This window comes from Coturnix japonica, chromosome 2 (assembly GCF_001577835.2).
Source record: "Coturnix japonica isolate 7356 chromosome 2, Coturnix japonica 2.1, whole genome shotgun sequence".
Taxonomy (NCBI): Eukaryota; Metazoa; Chordata; class Aves; order Galliformes; family Phasianidae; genus Coturnix; species Coturnix japonica.
Genome location: NC_029517.1, coordinates 84,482,078 through 84,499,912, shown reverse-complemented (window position 1 = coordinate 84,499,912; position 17,835 = coordinate 84,482,078). Strand labels below are relative to the sequence as shown.

At 36.3% G+C, this 17,835-nt stretch overlaps 1 protein-coding gene across 1 annotated transcript in view; it reads right to left on the bottom strand.

The window, feature by feature from the left end:
• Positions 1 to 436: 436 nt before the first annotated feature.
• CD226 (CD226 molecule) overlaps positions 437 to 17,835 on the bottom strand; it is a 34,601-nt gene continuing 17,202 nt past the window's right edge. Inside the window, exons 4-6 of the mRNA XM_015855137.2 lie at positions 11,483 to 11,594; positions 10,685 to 10,745; positions 437 to 9,423 (exon numbers count right to left, since the gene is read on the bottom strand). Coding sequence (XP_015710623.1) covers positions 9,295 to 9,423; positions 10,685 to 10,745; positions 11,483 to 11,594 — 302 coding nt within the window. The 3' untranslated portion in view covers positions 437 to 9,294. The remainder of the gene's footprint in view (positions 9,424 to 10,684; positions 10,746 to 11,482; positions 11,595 to 17,835) is intronic.

Here is a 17,835-nt window from a genome sequence, read left to right as displayed (position 1 = left end):
CTTTGATTCCTGGCATATGCCTGTCAATAACCTAAGTGATTCCCCACTGAGACAGCTTTGGACAGCTCCTAGTGGTTCTGCCAGAAGGAAAGCTCTCTTTTGGCACACGTGGTAGAGCTGCCTGCCTAGAGACTACAAGGGGCTATAGACAGGCCCAGGGGCCCTACTGGTCCCTGTTCAAGTCTCGGCTATTTTCATGTGCAAGGCACACAGGTAATATGTTCTCTCCTGACCCGAGAGGATCTCTGTTTTCAGCCAGTGAGCTGAGAGGAGAAGGAGGGCAACATGTCTTCAGTGGTAGCCAGCTACAACTGGCGAAAAGGGAACTTAGTACTTTACAAAATGGTAAAATTAATGTAAGGTAGTTGTTTTCATCCCAGTTCTGAGGAAATGTGAAAAATAAACTGCTACAAGCGTGACTTTTTTTTTTTTTTTAAAGACCTTTACAATGATTGCATTCATTCCTATAAACAAATAACACACAGCATTGCTAAATATAGTTACCAATACCTCCTGACTGACTATTATGGATTGATGCATGCTATTACTTTTGATTTTGAAGTCACTTGGTGTAGAAAAGGAGAAATTGAAGGAGCCTGGTAATAAGTCATAAAATAGTGCTAAGGTACTTGAGTAGCCACATTTTTAATATGGCTATATTTTATTATTAATAGTTTCAATCATTTGTGAATATGATCTATTGGAGTAAATTTGCCTAATGATGTAGAGGAATAAGAAAGAAAAATGTCTTATAACATGGAATTTTCTGCCTTCTTGAATAAATGTTCAGGCTCTGCTTTCTGTGTTGGACTCTGATTGCAGGTCTTCACATGGAACCAGCTTATGCAAAATTCTTTTTCTTTTTTTTTCTTCCCCCTAAAGCTAGCAAATAAAGCTTGGGAACATATCAACAAACCAAAGAAGTTTGTTAGACAGCAACAAGAGCTGCTCTCTTTCATTTTGTCAAAAGTCTGTTTCAGTAATATCCAAAGCATTTTGAGAAAAATACTTCATTTCACAAATGAATAGAAATCCTTACGGGGAGTAGGAAACACATATCTAATCAAGCCTTGTTCTAAACTTATAAGACTGTGCTGGAAGAAGGGCTGAAATTACCTGAGGTCAGAAATCTTTTGAAGTGCTCTATATAGCAATAATTTATAGCATGCATACAGCCTGCAATAATGTATAGCATGCATACAGCCTGTGGCACCCACTTATTTAGGAGCTGCTAAGTGCAGGCAGACTGTGAAAACCCTCACCTGTTCACGACAAACAGAAAAAAAAAAGAAAAAAAAAAAAAAAAAGAGCATTAGTCAGATCTCTCTATTGCATTTATCAGAAAAGGAATGAACTTCATGCTTGTTCAGCTCTTGATCTCTAGCGTAATAGGCAATACCATGTGGAGTACTGATTTTTGAGCTATTTGATCTCTAGAAAAAAATCATCAGCCTGTAGCATATAAACCTCTACTCAGACTTAGCTCACCAGCCACATTCATTAATTTTCAATTGGTAACCTAGAAACTGCAGGATGGTTTTCCATGACAAAATATAAGTCTTTTAAATGGCTGTGCTTTCTAGCATGAAATACGGTGTTATTTATTTACTACCATTTCTTCCTCAAAAGAAATAAGGAATGTGTTCCAATTAATCTGCCTTTTAGGGTGTAATATCAGTGTGTGTTTATCTCCTTTTATACCTGCTGAAAATAAATACTCATGGCTTTTAGCCACATATGGAGTAGTGTGGACTGTGGAGAAAGTGTGAGAAGTTTCTTGATTATAGGAACAGATCCAGCAGCACTGGAACATTTTGTTTTTCCATACATCATCCAAATATTTGTGACTCTTTCCAAACCAACTTGTTTCACAACTTGTATATATTAAAACCCTTTACTTTTCCCCACTGACAACAGGGCTATGCTTTGTTAGCAGAAGGTAATAACTGGGCACACGACTTAGGTGGCAAAACTTTAAAATCAAAGGGTATGAGGTTTGATATATTAATGCTGAAAATGCAAAGTCTTGAAATTCATAAAGGATGCTGTGTTTGTTCTTGATATTCTAAATAAACGCTCTTCATTTTAGATAAAGGTGTGTGTTATCCTGGAAACGTGCAGGCACATGGTGGAATAAAAGTCCAAGGGCATTGTCAAACTGGCTGTAGCAACTAGAAGTCTTTCCATTCCCGTGCCCTTACAGGACAGTGAAAGGTGATAGGTGAAGCTGCTGTGTATTTAGCAACTACTGAAATGGCATGTGCTTTGAAACGTAAAGATTACAATCCATAGGTGAAGGTTTTCTCCTAAAGAAAAAAGAGGTTCCACTTTTCAAATATACTTCCAGCATCTTCACATGCATACACAGTTTGACGGATTTTTATCCGGTAAGGTTAAAACAGATAGGAATATTTAAGCACGATATATTACAATTAAAACATGCTAAAACATCGATATTGATTTGAATGTTGCAAGTTGTAATGGAATAGAAAATTCCTTTTTAAGGAAATGAAAGCTCAAAATCCAATATGCTATTTAAGATGAAGGAGTTAATCTTTTAAATCCAATGAAAGTCCTAAACAGGAGTTGAGGTTTCGTTTTTTTCCTTGAGTACAGAAATCCTCATGAGGTTCAACAGATTTACCTCATTCTGTTCCTACAGTCCTGAGATTGTCAAGAGAATGGATACATTTCACAATAGTGAAATACTCTTAACAGTATTTGACATGACTGAAGTTAACCCTTGTTTTTAATGTGGGCTGCATGTTGTTTTCAATCTTTTTATGATTGTATGACAGCAAGACTGCAGCATACATAGAAAACAGCACAATATTAATCAATTGACTTGGCAATTTGATAAATAACAAAACTAAAGGCTTCAGTTAAACGTTTATTCATATTGTGGCTCCTATGTCTAAAGCAGAAAAAATATATATACTTAAAATAGAGCTGTCCTCACTGATGTTAATTGTTGCATTTTTTGAGTTTCTGTAGATGACAGGCTGTGACAGGAGATATTTATGTTCGAGGACTGCCTTTTGTAAGCTTAACTGATTTAAGATGGTTACAAGGAAAAATCAGGCAACGCAGAAAAAATCTATTATGATTTTCTACACAAATATGACATACGCTCACTTTTTCACACCTTTGAGGTTTTTTTCCTTCTTTGAAGAACACTATTTTAGAAAGAAAGGATCTGAAATCTAATGAAAATAATAAGAATAAGGTAAGAAATCAAGAAAAAAAATTGTAATGATTAAAACCAAAACTTTAATCTTTAAAAAGATTGGGAGAATTTAGTAGAATTTTAGCAGATAGCAGTGGATCACATTGAGTGCAGTACAGCTTTCCAGAACATTCAGCTTCTGATTTTATCAAAGCTGGGAACAATATTTTGTGTTTAACACAACCCACAGCTCTATGACGCTCTATGCAATAGGCTTAGAAGCGCTCAGTGCATTTTCCCTAACAGGGCTAGAAGAGCCAAGAGCCCAGCTTAAGTGCATTATGCAATCTAGTGCTCAAAAGATATACACAATGCATCATAACTGTTAGTATACAATTCTGCAGCCAGATATTGCTAAAAATATGACTTAAAGAGTATTTGAGAGCTGATCAGATTTGTGATAATAGCAGCAGTGTTTGCATTTTATGATGCATAAAAATATGTACACGGGTGTTCCCATTTATGCTTCCAATTATAATTCAACAAAGTTCTGTGAGAAAAGTCCTCCCTTAATGTGATTTTTGTGTAAGTTATGGAAATTTAGAATGAGCTAATAGATTTCTGCTTCAGACTGTTTTTTCCAGAGAAAGATCAAAAGGAAAAGATACTGTGTATTTATATGACTGTATCTTAGCATGATAAGCTGTTTGTCATTTAAATCATGTTAGAAAACTTACTGCTTCATAAGATCAATGATTTATCTACCATAACTTTGTAAGTAAATAAACTGTTAAGAAAAGTGATAAATCTCTGTCAGAATCACCAAAATACTTTTTTTTTCCTAAAACTACACAATTATTGTTTTAAGTAAGCATAAAATTAGACAAAAAATGTCGCAGAGCTAGAAATTTAGTCACTTTATCTAATTGTGCTGGCTAACAGTGTTGATGTGGAGCTAATAATTACTAATCTTTTGAATCTTGCTGTAAATAACTTACTATATTTCTTTTGCAATTTCTAGCTTGACCCTTGTGTTCCAGGCACAGGCAGTAAGGTAAAACTCCACCTTTGTGGTTCATCAGAGCAGTGACAGTGTCATGGCAGCAGTCTGCTCCAGTAGCCTCCCAGCCTCACATAGCTGATGCTATCTCAATAAACCCGAGGCTCTCTTATTTCAAAGGAAATGTTCACAGACTTCCCATGTATTTGTCCTATAGTTATCCATGTTCTCACCCTTCTCTCATGAGTTGTTATTCAGTATGGAAGGACTAGAATGGAGAAAAAAAAGCATTATGGGGGAAAACAAAAATGAGAATGTTCTTGCTGGAGGAGCACCCTACTAGGTGCTGTAAGCTCACTTCTGGCTCTTCTTCTTAGTCCTTAAAGCATGAGTGTTGTTTCTGTACAGGATCCCAGCTTCAAGAGGGAGAGTTAGGATGGGGTGTGTCTGCTGCAGCCTACAGTAGGAACTTAGCTAAGGTCTTTCATTCCCTGGCTGGTTTGGTATGCAGGAAGCTGTATGAAACAACTATGGTGGCAGGAACATCTGGGATGTCATTTACCACTGAAAAGCCCAATCAGTATCAGTGCTTTGAAGACCACTGTGTCTGTAGCCTCAGGGTGGGACCCTTCATACTAGATGTCAAAGGGAAAGTAGCCACCCTGACCCTGACCCCTCACATGTACTCTGACATCACAACCCAGAATGGTGTACCCATGGAGACACATCTTGTTCTTAGTTGTTCTGTGCTCTAGCCCAGTTCCTCAGGAATGTGTGAGTATTTGAAATGTGTGTTGAATTGCTGTACTTCCATGTTAAATAATGTACACTATGAACCTGATGTGTAGTTTCTACTCCTGGAGCTTCCAGCCTGTCTTGAAGAGAGGATTTGGAACTAACCCGTAGTATCAGACTTACAGAGCTGTTTAGGGGATTAACTTCCATTGAGCATTTGGACTTTAAAGGAAATAAGCCTTCTTCCACTTGTTCTGGGGAGTACTCACTGAGGCAGTGTTAGCTGGTGTAAGTAAGTACCATTGATTTGAACTTTTACATAGCTCAGTGACACAGAAGGTTTAGAGAGACATGATATGTAGTTATAAAAGAAGATAAACAGAGCCCTGAATCCCAAAGGTCTTTATGATTAGAGTCACTCAGGTTAGAAAAGACCTTAAAGATCACTGAGTCCAACAATGACCAAACTGTACTACCCTAACTAACAACCCTCTACTAAATCGCATCCCTTAGAACCACATCCAGGGATGGTGACTCAACCACCTCCCTGGAAAGCCTATCTCAGTGCTTAATGAATCTGATACTGAGATCAGTCCTTCGAAATCTTTTCCTTTTCTGAAGTCTGTTTCCTTATTTGAATCTTTCTAGAGTAAGCAGCCACCTACCTATGATCAAACCAACACCTGAAGAACAGGCAGTTGGTTTGCTTGTGTAGCACAGTTGTTAAAAGTAATTATTTCTGACAGTCATTACAAAACTTACGTTGTCTCATGGAAAAGGAGCCTAGGAATTTAGGGTAGGTGGAATTGGATGGAGGATTAAGTGTTAGACTGCTCTTCCTTAAGCGGGAGTTGGTAGAATGTTCTCCCATTCCTCATTGGATCCAGCCTTTGTAGCAGACTGCTTCCTGACTGGTGCATTTAACCCGAAAATGCACAGACAAAGAAGATGGAAAGACAAGCAGAACAGTCACTGTCATTAATATATTAGAGGGTCAGGGGAGCTCTTTAAGGTATAGGGACATATTTGAGATAAAGGAAGGAAGATGTGGCAACAAGAGGTCATGTATTATCTTACTGTTCTAACTTGCACCACCTTTCATAGACAGTTGCTTTAGTATTCTCCTTGTTGATCCAAAGTCTGGTGACTGCCTGTCTTATATTAAAATAAATAAAATAATAAGAATTGAAATGTTTTCTTTTTCTCTGATTTCTTCTTTTACAAATGATATGAATTTAAGCTCTTCAAAGACTTAGTATTTCTATTAATCTAAAAGGTACTAAAAGTAACAAAAATTGAATTTTCCTTTGTACACGAGGCTTAAACAGCTGCCTTTTTCACCCAGTATAAACCAGGATGGCAAAATATGATTTTTTATTATTATGGAAAAGAAGTCTACTTTTCCTTTTCTTAAAATATCATAGGTCCATTTTCCTGTTGCACAGAAAGTAGTTACTCAGTGATTGAAGTCACTCTTCTGTAATGGAAAAATGCTTTATTATCTTTATTTCCTTTCAGTAGAGTTTCTAAGGCTTTAAAACAACAAAAGGGACAGCTGAGATAGTGTTCTGAGCTATCTGCTGTCCATAGCCATGCCATGTTTCTTCCTTGATTTTTTTTTTTTTTTTCTCTTTTAACTATCTGAGCAAGTAATACAGGATTAAGTATCACAGGAGCTGTTCAAGGTGAAACTTCCAAGTTAGAGTTGATCAGTTTTACCCCCCCAAAAAAGTGACAGTTTCCAAAAGAGAAAGGCAAATCTATGGGAAGTTTTGAAATTAAACACAAACAACAGATTGTGGTATTCTGCACAGGACAGAATATTTGCATAATCCATACTCATACATAGCAAACAGGCTCTCACTAGGTCCCATCCTCCCAGACTCATAAAGCATTTAAAGAATTTCAGCATCTCATTTCCAATGACACTTTTGGAGGTTTTTCTTGTGCATAACTTACTTGTTTTTAAACCACGGAGAATATTGATGAGGTGTGAATTGTTTTCTTTTTGGTTTTTATTTGTATCAGTCTCATGTTCAGCTGCTGTTCACTGATATTACAACAATACAAAAATGAAACTATTGTTTTGGGTTTGCTTTATGAGAAAAAAAAAATACTGTTCTTATTATGCTACGTGTAATGTGATTTTCCCTGTGGACTATCTTGATAGAAGTAATATGTTTATGGAATTTGAATTAAACTAGATTAAATATCTGCAAAGCCGTGCAATACAGATTTTTTTTTCTTTCCTCAAATCTCAAAAAACAAAACAAAACAAACAAACAACAAAAAAAACCAATTCTTTTGGGAAAAAAAGCAAAAAAAAAAAAAGCACGTAGACAAGCAAAAAGCACCAGGGGAAGCAAGAAATAAGGGCATTACCAGATATAATAAAAGCAGTCTGATATTACAGACTCTTAACCTCCACCTCTCCCCCTTTTCTGTCCTCAATGAAGTAGGGATGTGTTATGAGTGTCTCTACAAACAGTGAATCAATAGCAACTTCCTGGCTTATGGATATTTCCGTATCAGGATTCCAACTGAGATCTTCAATGTAATCTAATTCATTACATCATCATTTTGGCATTTTAATATAAATGGAATCATCAAGGAAATGACCCAATGCTACAGGGTTTTACTTGTAATGCTGTGCACAACTTAGAATTATCTGCTTTGACATACGATAACTCAGGAAATAAACCAACTTATTAATAGTACAGGTCTGTGTATCCTCATCAATTGCACATGCAAGCATTTATATATCTGAATACCTTCAAGAAGTGAAAGGAAAAATATATCCCTGTAATATGTATGTGTCCTTGTTCAGGAGTACGCAAAACCAAAATGAGATGTTTTATAATGGTGTTTGACACTGTAAAAGAATTTAAGTCTTTAATGCTAGGCTGAAGGACTCTGGTTTATGTTTTTAGATTTTTAGGTGAAGTATAGGATATCTGTGTGACACTATCATCACTCAAGTAGTTCATAGAAGTCCTGTGTCCACTCAAGATCCTAGACTCATGTTCTCCTTTGCACATGAAGAAAGCTTTCATTGGCGAAAGCCACATACCTTCTGCTTTTCACTGTCAGGCTCCTTAGCCAGACAAGTTGAACCAGTAACTGTTTTTCAGGCAGACTGATGATGCCTTCCCTCAACACCTTTCCAAAAGAAAAGTCATATTCAGTCACACTTTTACTAATTCTACAAGAGAAAAGGGGAATCAGGCATTGGTGGGCCAGGCATACAGTTCATAGAATGCAGACGTATATAATTATCAGCTCTCATGGTAACATCTTCATTGACTGGGATTCCATCCTCAGTAACATGGCAGATTTGTAAAAGGCCAAAAGATGTGTAGATCCTAATTCTCAGGTCTGCCTTCTAGTTCTGTTTGTTTTATTTTTATTTATTATAATTTTTTTTTGTCTGTTAGTTCAATTTCTGTGTGGTTCGTTCTGTAGTTTTCAGCAGAATATATACATATGCACACATACAATCACACATGTACATGTATTGTTTTGTAAATGTTCTCAATCGTGCTTTTTCTGCTTTGCATCATTTATTCATGTATCTTCCATGTTCTCATTTATTTTTTGTGCAACTAAACCTTATAATAAATTATTATTAAATATAACTTGACAGTAACAGTCTTCACGTTTTGTTTTCTCCCGAGCATTCGAGTGAGAGAGAAAAAAAATATGTGTGCATGTGTGAGAGTACTTGTCGGCTGGGGGCTGTGCTTCTATTCTGTAGCACAAATAGTGAGCACTGGAAGAGCTGTCATGAGTGGCAAGCAGCATGTAAACCACATCGCTGCCAGACAGCACTCTTCCTGCTTTTAAATCTAACTTCAAGGATCCCCGATACATTTCCCTTTGCCAGATGAATAATACTGTTTGCCCAACAGTGTGACAACACCTCCTGTGTGGAAAATCATGGACATTTTTTTATTCTATAATGCTTTCAATTTGGGATTTGAAAGTCATGAATACAGAGAACTGAGCACATTTTCTTTCTCACCTTGCCACACAGACTTCTCAGACATTTGTTTCTCCAGTGAAATGAATGTAATTTAAACATATTCTGCTTTGTTCTGCATAGTTGTTCTAAAATTATTACCTGTAAGTGCAAAAGTTGGGTAAAAATGTTTAAATTTTAGAAGTACCAATAGTCTTCACTTCGACATATGAATCAAGGGGTGCGTTAGTGCTGCAGACTATCTTATAATGCAGATGTGCCCTGGCCAGCTTAGATACCTGTCTGGCCAGAGAAGCCCGGACCATGCTTGGCACAGCCAATATAACCTTCTGCAGCTCACCCGTGCAAAACAAATCAAGTCCAACACACAAATACATGGCCTGAACTTGGGTTATTTCATTCACAAGAAGGAAGCTAATTGTCATTTCTTAGGTTTATGCAGTTCACATAAATCTCCTGTGTCGGCCAGAGTGATGACTCTTCTTTTCCTCTTTCTGTGTCCCATGAGGAGTGATAATTGTGTTCTGCATAATTGTTACCAGGCTAGAACATTTAAAGAAGAAAAAAGAAGAAAAGAAGAAAAGTTGAAGAATTTTTTCTGAAAATGACTTTGGAAAAAAAATAAAAAACAAAGAAAAAAACAAAACCTAACTATTTTTCCTCATATGCTATTTTATTATTAAGAAATACTCAACCATCAAAGTAGGTTTTGTCTTCTTGTGTTTCATGAATAAATTTTAAATTCATATGAAAGAAAAAAGTTGTACTTTGAATATACTTCACAGCAGTCTCATATTGTATTACTGGTAATGTATCAAAGCATTAGTATTACTGGAATGCTTCATTCTCTTCATGTACACACTTTACATACTGAAATAGTTACCCACGTCAATCTTAAAGAGTGAGTGACTCTAAAGGTACGGACTATACTGTAAATTATTTGAGTCATTAATATGACGCTGCTTCTGTTTGTTGTCATGTTTTCAGAATTGTCATGTTTTCAGAAGAAGTTTTCTGAGGTAAATGGCAAGTCTCTAGGCTATGATTACCCTAGCAAGAGCTTTATCCTAATGTGAATGTTGACCCAAGAGGCAGAATAAGGGATGCAGAAGTGGCAGAAGGTTAAAGGATTTTTTTTTATAATTAAGTCCGTATCTACAGTGAACATCTCCTCAAGTGCTGTCTTAGGGGAATAGATAGAAAGCTAGAGTCACACCCACTGTGAGGAAGGGGCCATTTTCCTGATCACGTTGCTACTTCATACCACGACTGCGAGTATAAAGCGACAAGGTGGAAGCAGAAAAATTGGATCTTGTCTTTCTACTCAGCCTTTGAATAGAATTATTAGGGAGAAAAGTCACAGGGCTCCAAATAGTTGATTGATTGTTAAAGCACAAAAAGAGGCAATTTAACAGTTACAAGAGCAAATTACAGTGAAGCTATACTAGAAAATAGATAAATACAAATACTATGACAGGATACATTTTTTGGTGGGATGTTTGCCTCAGTTTTGCAAGTAGCAACTTGAGGGGGAAAAAATAAATAAAAATTGCCAATAAACAATCAAATAAACAAGTAGTTCAGAGCTTGCAAAGCAAAAGAGCTACATGGAAAAAAAATATATTTAAATATAACTGTTCTAACAAGAAAAAGGGAAAATTTATAAATAGAAATATTTATTTTTTCCCAACTGTAGATTTAGATTAAACTGTACAATTCAGGGAATGTAAACATCATATACAGAAGAGCTGATATTAAAAAATATGCAAAATACAAAGTATGGGTGAACTCCAGCTGATCTCACCTCTTCCTGAGTAGGATACAGAGCATTAAATAAGGCCTCTGTGATCCTCTTCCTCTTCTTCCTAGTGATACACATTCAGTTAGAAGCATAATGGAAGGAACTGCATCATGTATTACAATATAGTCTAAACTATTTAATTCCAGCATAGAAGAGATAACGCTGATGTAACTTACTTGCCCACTAATATCAATAATATCCAATAGACCTTCCCCAAAATACAGACTATAACATGCATGAGATTCACACTCTTGTAATGGTCTGGAGACACATCCAAAGATCTCCTGCTCATGGGCAAGAACAATGACAAATTACCAGCAAATTCCAGAAGCTTCGTATGATGTGAAGGGGAAATAAACATATTTATTTTTTTCTACTTTATATTTCCTTCCATTTGAAGCAGAGATTCTGGATCAGGCAACTACTACATATTTAGTGTACAGTAGATACAAAATGCTACAAGATGTAAGAAAACCTCAAGATGTCCTTTGTGCTTCTCTATGCACAAAATAGTAGCAGCCCAACCTAAGCTTATGCTAGTCACCTGCTAATAGTACAATAAGCATTTACCTGACTAAGGAACTTGAGTATGATTTTTTGTTTGTTTGTTTGTTATTGTAATGGGAAAATTAACTTCTTTTATAACCTGCTTAACTGATTAGTTTTTTCAAATTAAAAATTTTAGCAAGAAAATTAAATTTCCAAGCCTACATTTTTCTATAGCCTCTGATAAGAATAGAAGAGCCTTTAAAACCTTAATAGCTTCATGCTTCTATATCAAGCAAATTGATTGTTACTCACTTTTTGCGATAAGCAGTGGTGATGCAGAAAATGAGTAGGAAAACTAACAGTAAAACAGCAGCAGATGTTCCTCCAGCTATGTAGATAATAAACCATTTGTGATCCCAAGTTGCTAGAATATGATTGTAATAAATATTGTTAGAATTTTGTATAAAACATCATGAACTCCGCACGACAGACTAAGCTGAAAATCAATAATTATATAGACACATTATCCCATGGAATCTCGAGCTCAGTATTCAGATCTCACAACCATTACCTCATTTCCGAAGAGCCTTTGTTATGCTGAACTAGCTCTTACTAAAGCTGCAACTGAGATGATGGAAGGTGAGTAAACACAGCACATCAGTATGTAAAAACCAACAGAGATGTCTTGTGTATTCCTTTTCCTCTCGTTCCCTCCTGTGGTGAAAAAGCAGTCCAACAGCATTCATAAGTGACTCAATATACAGTCAATAAAAGCACTCTGATGACTTAAATGAATATCCTCGACACTGTAAAGATTTTCCCATATGATACGTGCATAATGAACATGCATTAATTCCATGAGTGACAAGCTATTTTCTCAGTCCCAGAAGGTTTTCAGTTCAATGCTTCACACTTTTATCAGTTTTTTTGACTCCAATTCAAAACAAAATCTGTTCATTTTTTAACAAAAATATTTCCACAAAAAATTCTCCTGTTGTGATCAATTTTTAATAGACCTGTACTGCACATAATTTGTTCAGGAAACTCACCCTATTTCTTCCAGTATTAACAAAAATGCTTTCTTTGAGAATCACAACTGAGATAGGAAGTTACATTTATTGTAGTTTGAGTTTTACAAACGCATAGTTTTCCTCAGCATGAATCACTTCTTCAAATAAATCTACAGATCGACACGTAATAATGAGGGGGTCAAGATAAGCATGACTACGTCTCCAAGGTATGAATCAACATATTCTTAAAGTACTCAAGCTAATGGGGATGGAATCATTCTTTAAGTGAAAAAAGCTGGAGAAGCAGTAATAAGCTCAAAGTCACGTAGCAAGTCCACAGTTCTAGTCCTCAACATAGCTATTCATTTAAAATATGTATGTATTTTTATGTATTTTTACTCATCAGTTCGTGGTATCATTAAAAAAAGAAAAAAGAAAGAAAAAAACAAAACTATGTCAAACCACAGAACTTTAACTCAGCTTTTTGCAGCCCACCACAGTGTGCTATTTCCTGCTTCTGTTGCATCTCTGTGCTAGCTGTCTGCAGGCTTGAGAGTAAATAGCACAAAAAAAACTAGGAATCACAAATAGAAAGTAATAAACATGACGGTATACAGTGTATTTGTGACTAGTGGTAGCAGCAAATAACTTTGTCAGGTGGTTTTACCAACTTCTAATAATCTAAAACTTCTAGCAAACTCTAGCGAGCTTATGTGATAGCAATGTCTTATTGCAAACCTGAATCTGTCCAAATATGTACTGAAGAAATATTTCCTGCATATTCTTCAGTTTCTCAGCATGTAGCAATAAAAAAAAGTAAGGCATACAAAAATGTGAGGATGCTTTGAGATGGAAAAAGTAGGGGAAGCCTGATGGTGGCTGCAGGTCCTCTCAGAAAGCGGAGAGACAGCACAGAGATCTGCTCTCTGTGACAGCTACAGGGCCCAAGGACCAACATGGAGCTGTCAGGGGAGGGCAGCTACACCAGAGGGTGATCAAGCATGGAACAGACTTCAGCCCCAAGCTGCCCAAGTTCAAGGAGCATTTGGACAGCAATCTCAGATGCACGGTTTGTATTTTGGGTGGTTCTGCATGGTGCCAGGAGCAGGACTCAGTGATCTTTATGGGCTCCTTCCAACTTGGGATATTCTATGGTTCTATAATAAAAAGGGAAAACTCAGTATAAACAAGACATAGGGTTCTGTTTTGTATTACCTAAGACACTGAACATATCTTATGCATGAAAATTTGTTATGTGTATTTCAGATAAAAACTAGCAAGTTATTGGTGAGCAGTAACTACTTAGCTTAGCTCTCTTTAACGTTCTAGACAATGTAGAGAGAAAGAGAGCAGTTGAAGATGAAACCACAGCTCCCCTAAAAGAGTTTTAATTCTGGATAGAAAAGAAAATTATATGCTTAATTCAAAGACAAATAAAAAAGAATCAGTATTGCTAATGACAGTAATCTCAGCAAACCAGCTGCTGAGCCATCACCAGTTGACTTTTCTCCCGGATCAAAAAGCTTCAGAGCTACCCACTGAAACCAGCTCAGGTATGCCTGTTAAGTATTAATATGCACATTGGAAAGGATAACAAAAAAGTACTGAATACAGAATGGTCTTATTCTTGGATACCAATATTATTTCACTCAAAAGTAAAAGTAAAGAATACTCTTTAAAAAGTTTACGCTGCTGAAGGGATGTGACACAATAGAGAATGTTACCTGATTATGCAAACTAATGACTTCTGTATTATAACTACAAAATGTAGATACTCTACTTCCAGCATGTTTTCAATGGCTACACACTTGAAATGACAGAGTAGCGCATATGCATATGTCCAGCTTCAAGAAAAATTATTTTATTTATTCCAAGTGGTTGGCTACTTGCCAAAGAAAATATTCACCTGTGCCAATGAGTACTTATAGGAATAAAGAGAAAACACTCTGTAAGCAACAAAGAAATGTTAAGATTTTTGCTACTCTGTTCAAAACCTCGTGTTTATTTATCATCTAGAGTGGGTGAATTTGGATAGAATTCCAGACTTCAGCAGTGTCTCCATCCTGCAGTCCAAGCCCTCCAGACTTCGTCTTTTCTTTTCATGGCATTTCACCTTCAGTTTATCAGGTCAAGATAATAATCTCTGACTGAATGAGTTTGAGAACTGGGATTATCAGATGTCAGTTAAATTTGGATGAGAGAAGTAATTAGATATTTTTGGAAGCAATAACAACTCAAAAGACCTTTTGCCTTTTATCATCTTAATAAGTAAACCTTTCATGAGGCAGTTGTTTTTGTTAACAATACAAAATTTATTGTAATTACCAACTTTAACATAACATTCTAGGATTTGAAGAAACATGTCACAGGCTTGTTATGTGTCTCTTTAGCTCATGTTCTCATCATTGGCAATATTCTGATTTGAGTAAAATTCCTATTATTAGACAGTGTTTGCTCTCTCTCTTAGCTTTGTAGCCCTGGCATTTTCTCTCTCTCTTACAAGAATCTGAAACTTTTCTGTGCAGAGGTTTTAGTGCTCTGGTTTTGAGGACGAAGTACTGATGGGGAAGACATTTATTTGTCCTTACAAGTGATTTTAACTGCACTATGAATATCTTCACGTAGCTTGTCACATGCCCTGCTGATCCAGCATGTAAGCTATGCAACTAGACATCACTGAAATAATTTCTCCCACAAGTGAATGATAGAAATCCAGAGTGAATACATTAATGCTCACAGAAAAGTGTTTCGTTGAGTAGAGACCCACAGACAGACTGATATCTTTCACTTATTCAGGAAGAATTCATGTACAAAGAAGGTAGCTAATTTCACTCATAATTTGATTCTCCTCACCCACTAAGACAGCATTAAGTTGTGTCTATTTTCTGTGGCACAAAAGTACTGCTGCTTTCTCCCAGCTTAGAAGGATTGCTTGATAACCTGCTGTGACTGGACAAGGGCTGCCTTGCTTTTCATTTCATCTGCCATTTTTTTCTAAATGCTAGATGTTCCTTACGCTGACCTGTTATCTTTGTGATTATTTGGTTACTGTTCTCTCAAACTGAAGGCATCAGGGAGCAGTCCTCAAGGTGAAAAGGCTCCTTTATAACTAAAATACACTGGAGACAACTTAGCAGTGCTCTGAAACTGAAGCAGCTTGCTATCAACCATTTTAGGCATTAGTTGCTACACAAATTATGCACAGAGCTCAGTCATATAAAGCTTTTGTGTTTTACAGTAGTTTTCACGCAAAATAGGAGGGTTCAGAACTATAGTAAATTACAATAAAAAAAAAAAAAAAAAAAGTATGAATAAAGCCAAAACCAGCAAGAAAGAAAAAAAAAAAAATAGGCATAGACCTTCCTTACATCATCAACCCAAGTCTCACTACCAGAATCCAAATTCAATCCATCATACTCATGTGCAAATCACCAGTGTCCTCAATACCAGGGACAAGTCTCAGACTGCACAGAAGGTAGTCCCAGGGGCTGCCCAGCTGGCATTGGCTCTTTTGGCCTAGAAACTACTACAGAGCCTTACCCAGTCACCTGAAACAGCTGAAGTAGCATTTAAAAGACTATCCATAACACAGGTAAATCAGCAGGGAGAAATATGACTTCATTATGCCTTTTTACTTTTATCTCCTGCCAATACCAAAAGGTGCATTTGTGCTGCAAGCCTCTGCATTTGCACACATTGAGCTCAAGATGTTAGCCCAATTCACTGACTTCAGACAGAGAGAGGTGTTCAAAAGACTGTAAATTTTCATTTTGAAATTAAATCGTTCCACAGGACTTCAGGATGAAATAACAGCTTCTTCATGTTTTCAATTACTTTCATGACTTCTCCCTTTCTTTTATATACCAATATACCAATATCTATTCATTTACCTAAACAAAGTGAATCTGCTTCTATCCTTCAGAAACTTGCTGAAAAGACTAGATCTACTCAAAGGGAAAAATATGGTAAATAAAAATTAAAAATGGATTCAGATGTAAAATCTGGTGACATGACCATATTGGCAGAATTTTCAGAAGCAGCAGAACAGTAAGGCTCATGCAGAAATTAATCTGAAGTCTCTTGAACATGTTACATAATTACATAATTCTCAGCCTTCTGTTCCTGCAGCTGTTATTTGGCAAATCCACACTAATTTACACATGTGTTACTTTGTGCTTTCTAGGTTTTAAGGTCAAAAACAGATTTGTAGAATTTCAGCTGGAAATTCTGTTACTGTTAAACAAAAATAACAATATTTGGTGGGGAAGAGTGGGTAATGATACTGAACAGATCCCACGGCCTTGTTTTCACTGATGTTGGAAAACATTAAATGAAGCATGCTGACTTCTACTGACACAACTGCAAGAGCAGTCAAGGTTTTTCCCACACCTAAATATCTGTTCTCCTAAATTCCTCTTCTTTTCTTCATAGGAATTTCATGTTATTTCTCCTTGCAATAATACTTTCACCTTCAGACAAGAAGCAAGCTTCCTTTTTCTACCATGCAACCTCTCAGAATCTGTGGTTTTAGAATTATTACCATTTCTGCAGATAATCTCAAGTCACTATGTTACATCTCCCTTCCCACAAGTTTCTTTCCCTTCAGAAATCCTTAGAATCTTTAAAAACACAACTTCTCTTAAAATAAACACAAAAAAGTTTATTATTTTTCCTCCTACTCTCTCTCAACCAAAACAGAGTTCTCCCCATTACTATTCACAGCGCAACTATTCTGTCAGCTCCCAGACTCTATATTTCTGGATGTCTCTAGCACTGGCCAAGGTAAGATTTGCAGTACCCATGCAGAATTACACTAACAGGATAAAAACATTGGAAGAGTTTGATATCAAATCCAAGCCTAGACTGTGGCTTAGCTGTAACGCTTAACTAAAGAAAATGAAGTGTCTGAACTGATAGAACATAACACAAAAATCAGTGCATCTAGTTTCTGTCATCACTCTTTCATTAAAGCTATACAAAAGTAGAGAACACAACTTGGAGTGAAGGTCTTCACAGGGTCTGTGGGAGCCAACAGCTGGCCTCTCTCTACTTTCCTCTTAGCATTTCTACATATCCCCATGGAACTATTAGTCATGCATTATGAAACAAATCTAAACATTAAAGGCAAACAATTGGAAATCTTCAATTCTTTTGGAATAAAAAGCAAAATAAAGCATGTTATAATGCAGAGTGTTTTAGAGGGAGACAATGAGCTGTTTTCTGAATCTCATTAAACTTCAACTCATTCAGTGGTCTCATACCTTTTTTTCTTCAACAGTAATGCATAACTACACTGGCATTAAAACCAGCTGTGATAAATAGAATTTGCTTCAAGTTCAAAAGAAGCAGGGAATCTAATGTCTTTCTTTTTGTTCTGTTTTGTTCTGAACAAGAAAGAATTTGCATAGGTAGGTCTTAAATTTGAGGCGGTTTGGCTATTCATTATTTGATTTAGTTTTGGTACAAGAAACACTTTGTTTGGAGCAAACAAAATATTTTCATTGCTCTACAATTTGTAAATGCTTGATTATATGAATACAGTCAATATTTTGAAAATTGAATGTTTAAAAATTTCAGAGGTGAGAGAAATTATTCGCCTGATGCTTCTTTTCATCTCATTTTGTTCATTTTCATGGGCTTTTGTGGTCAAGTGTT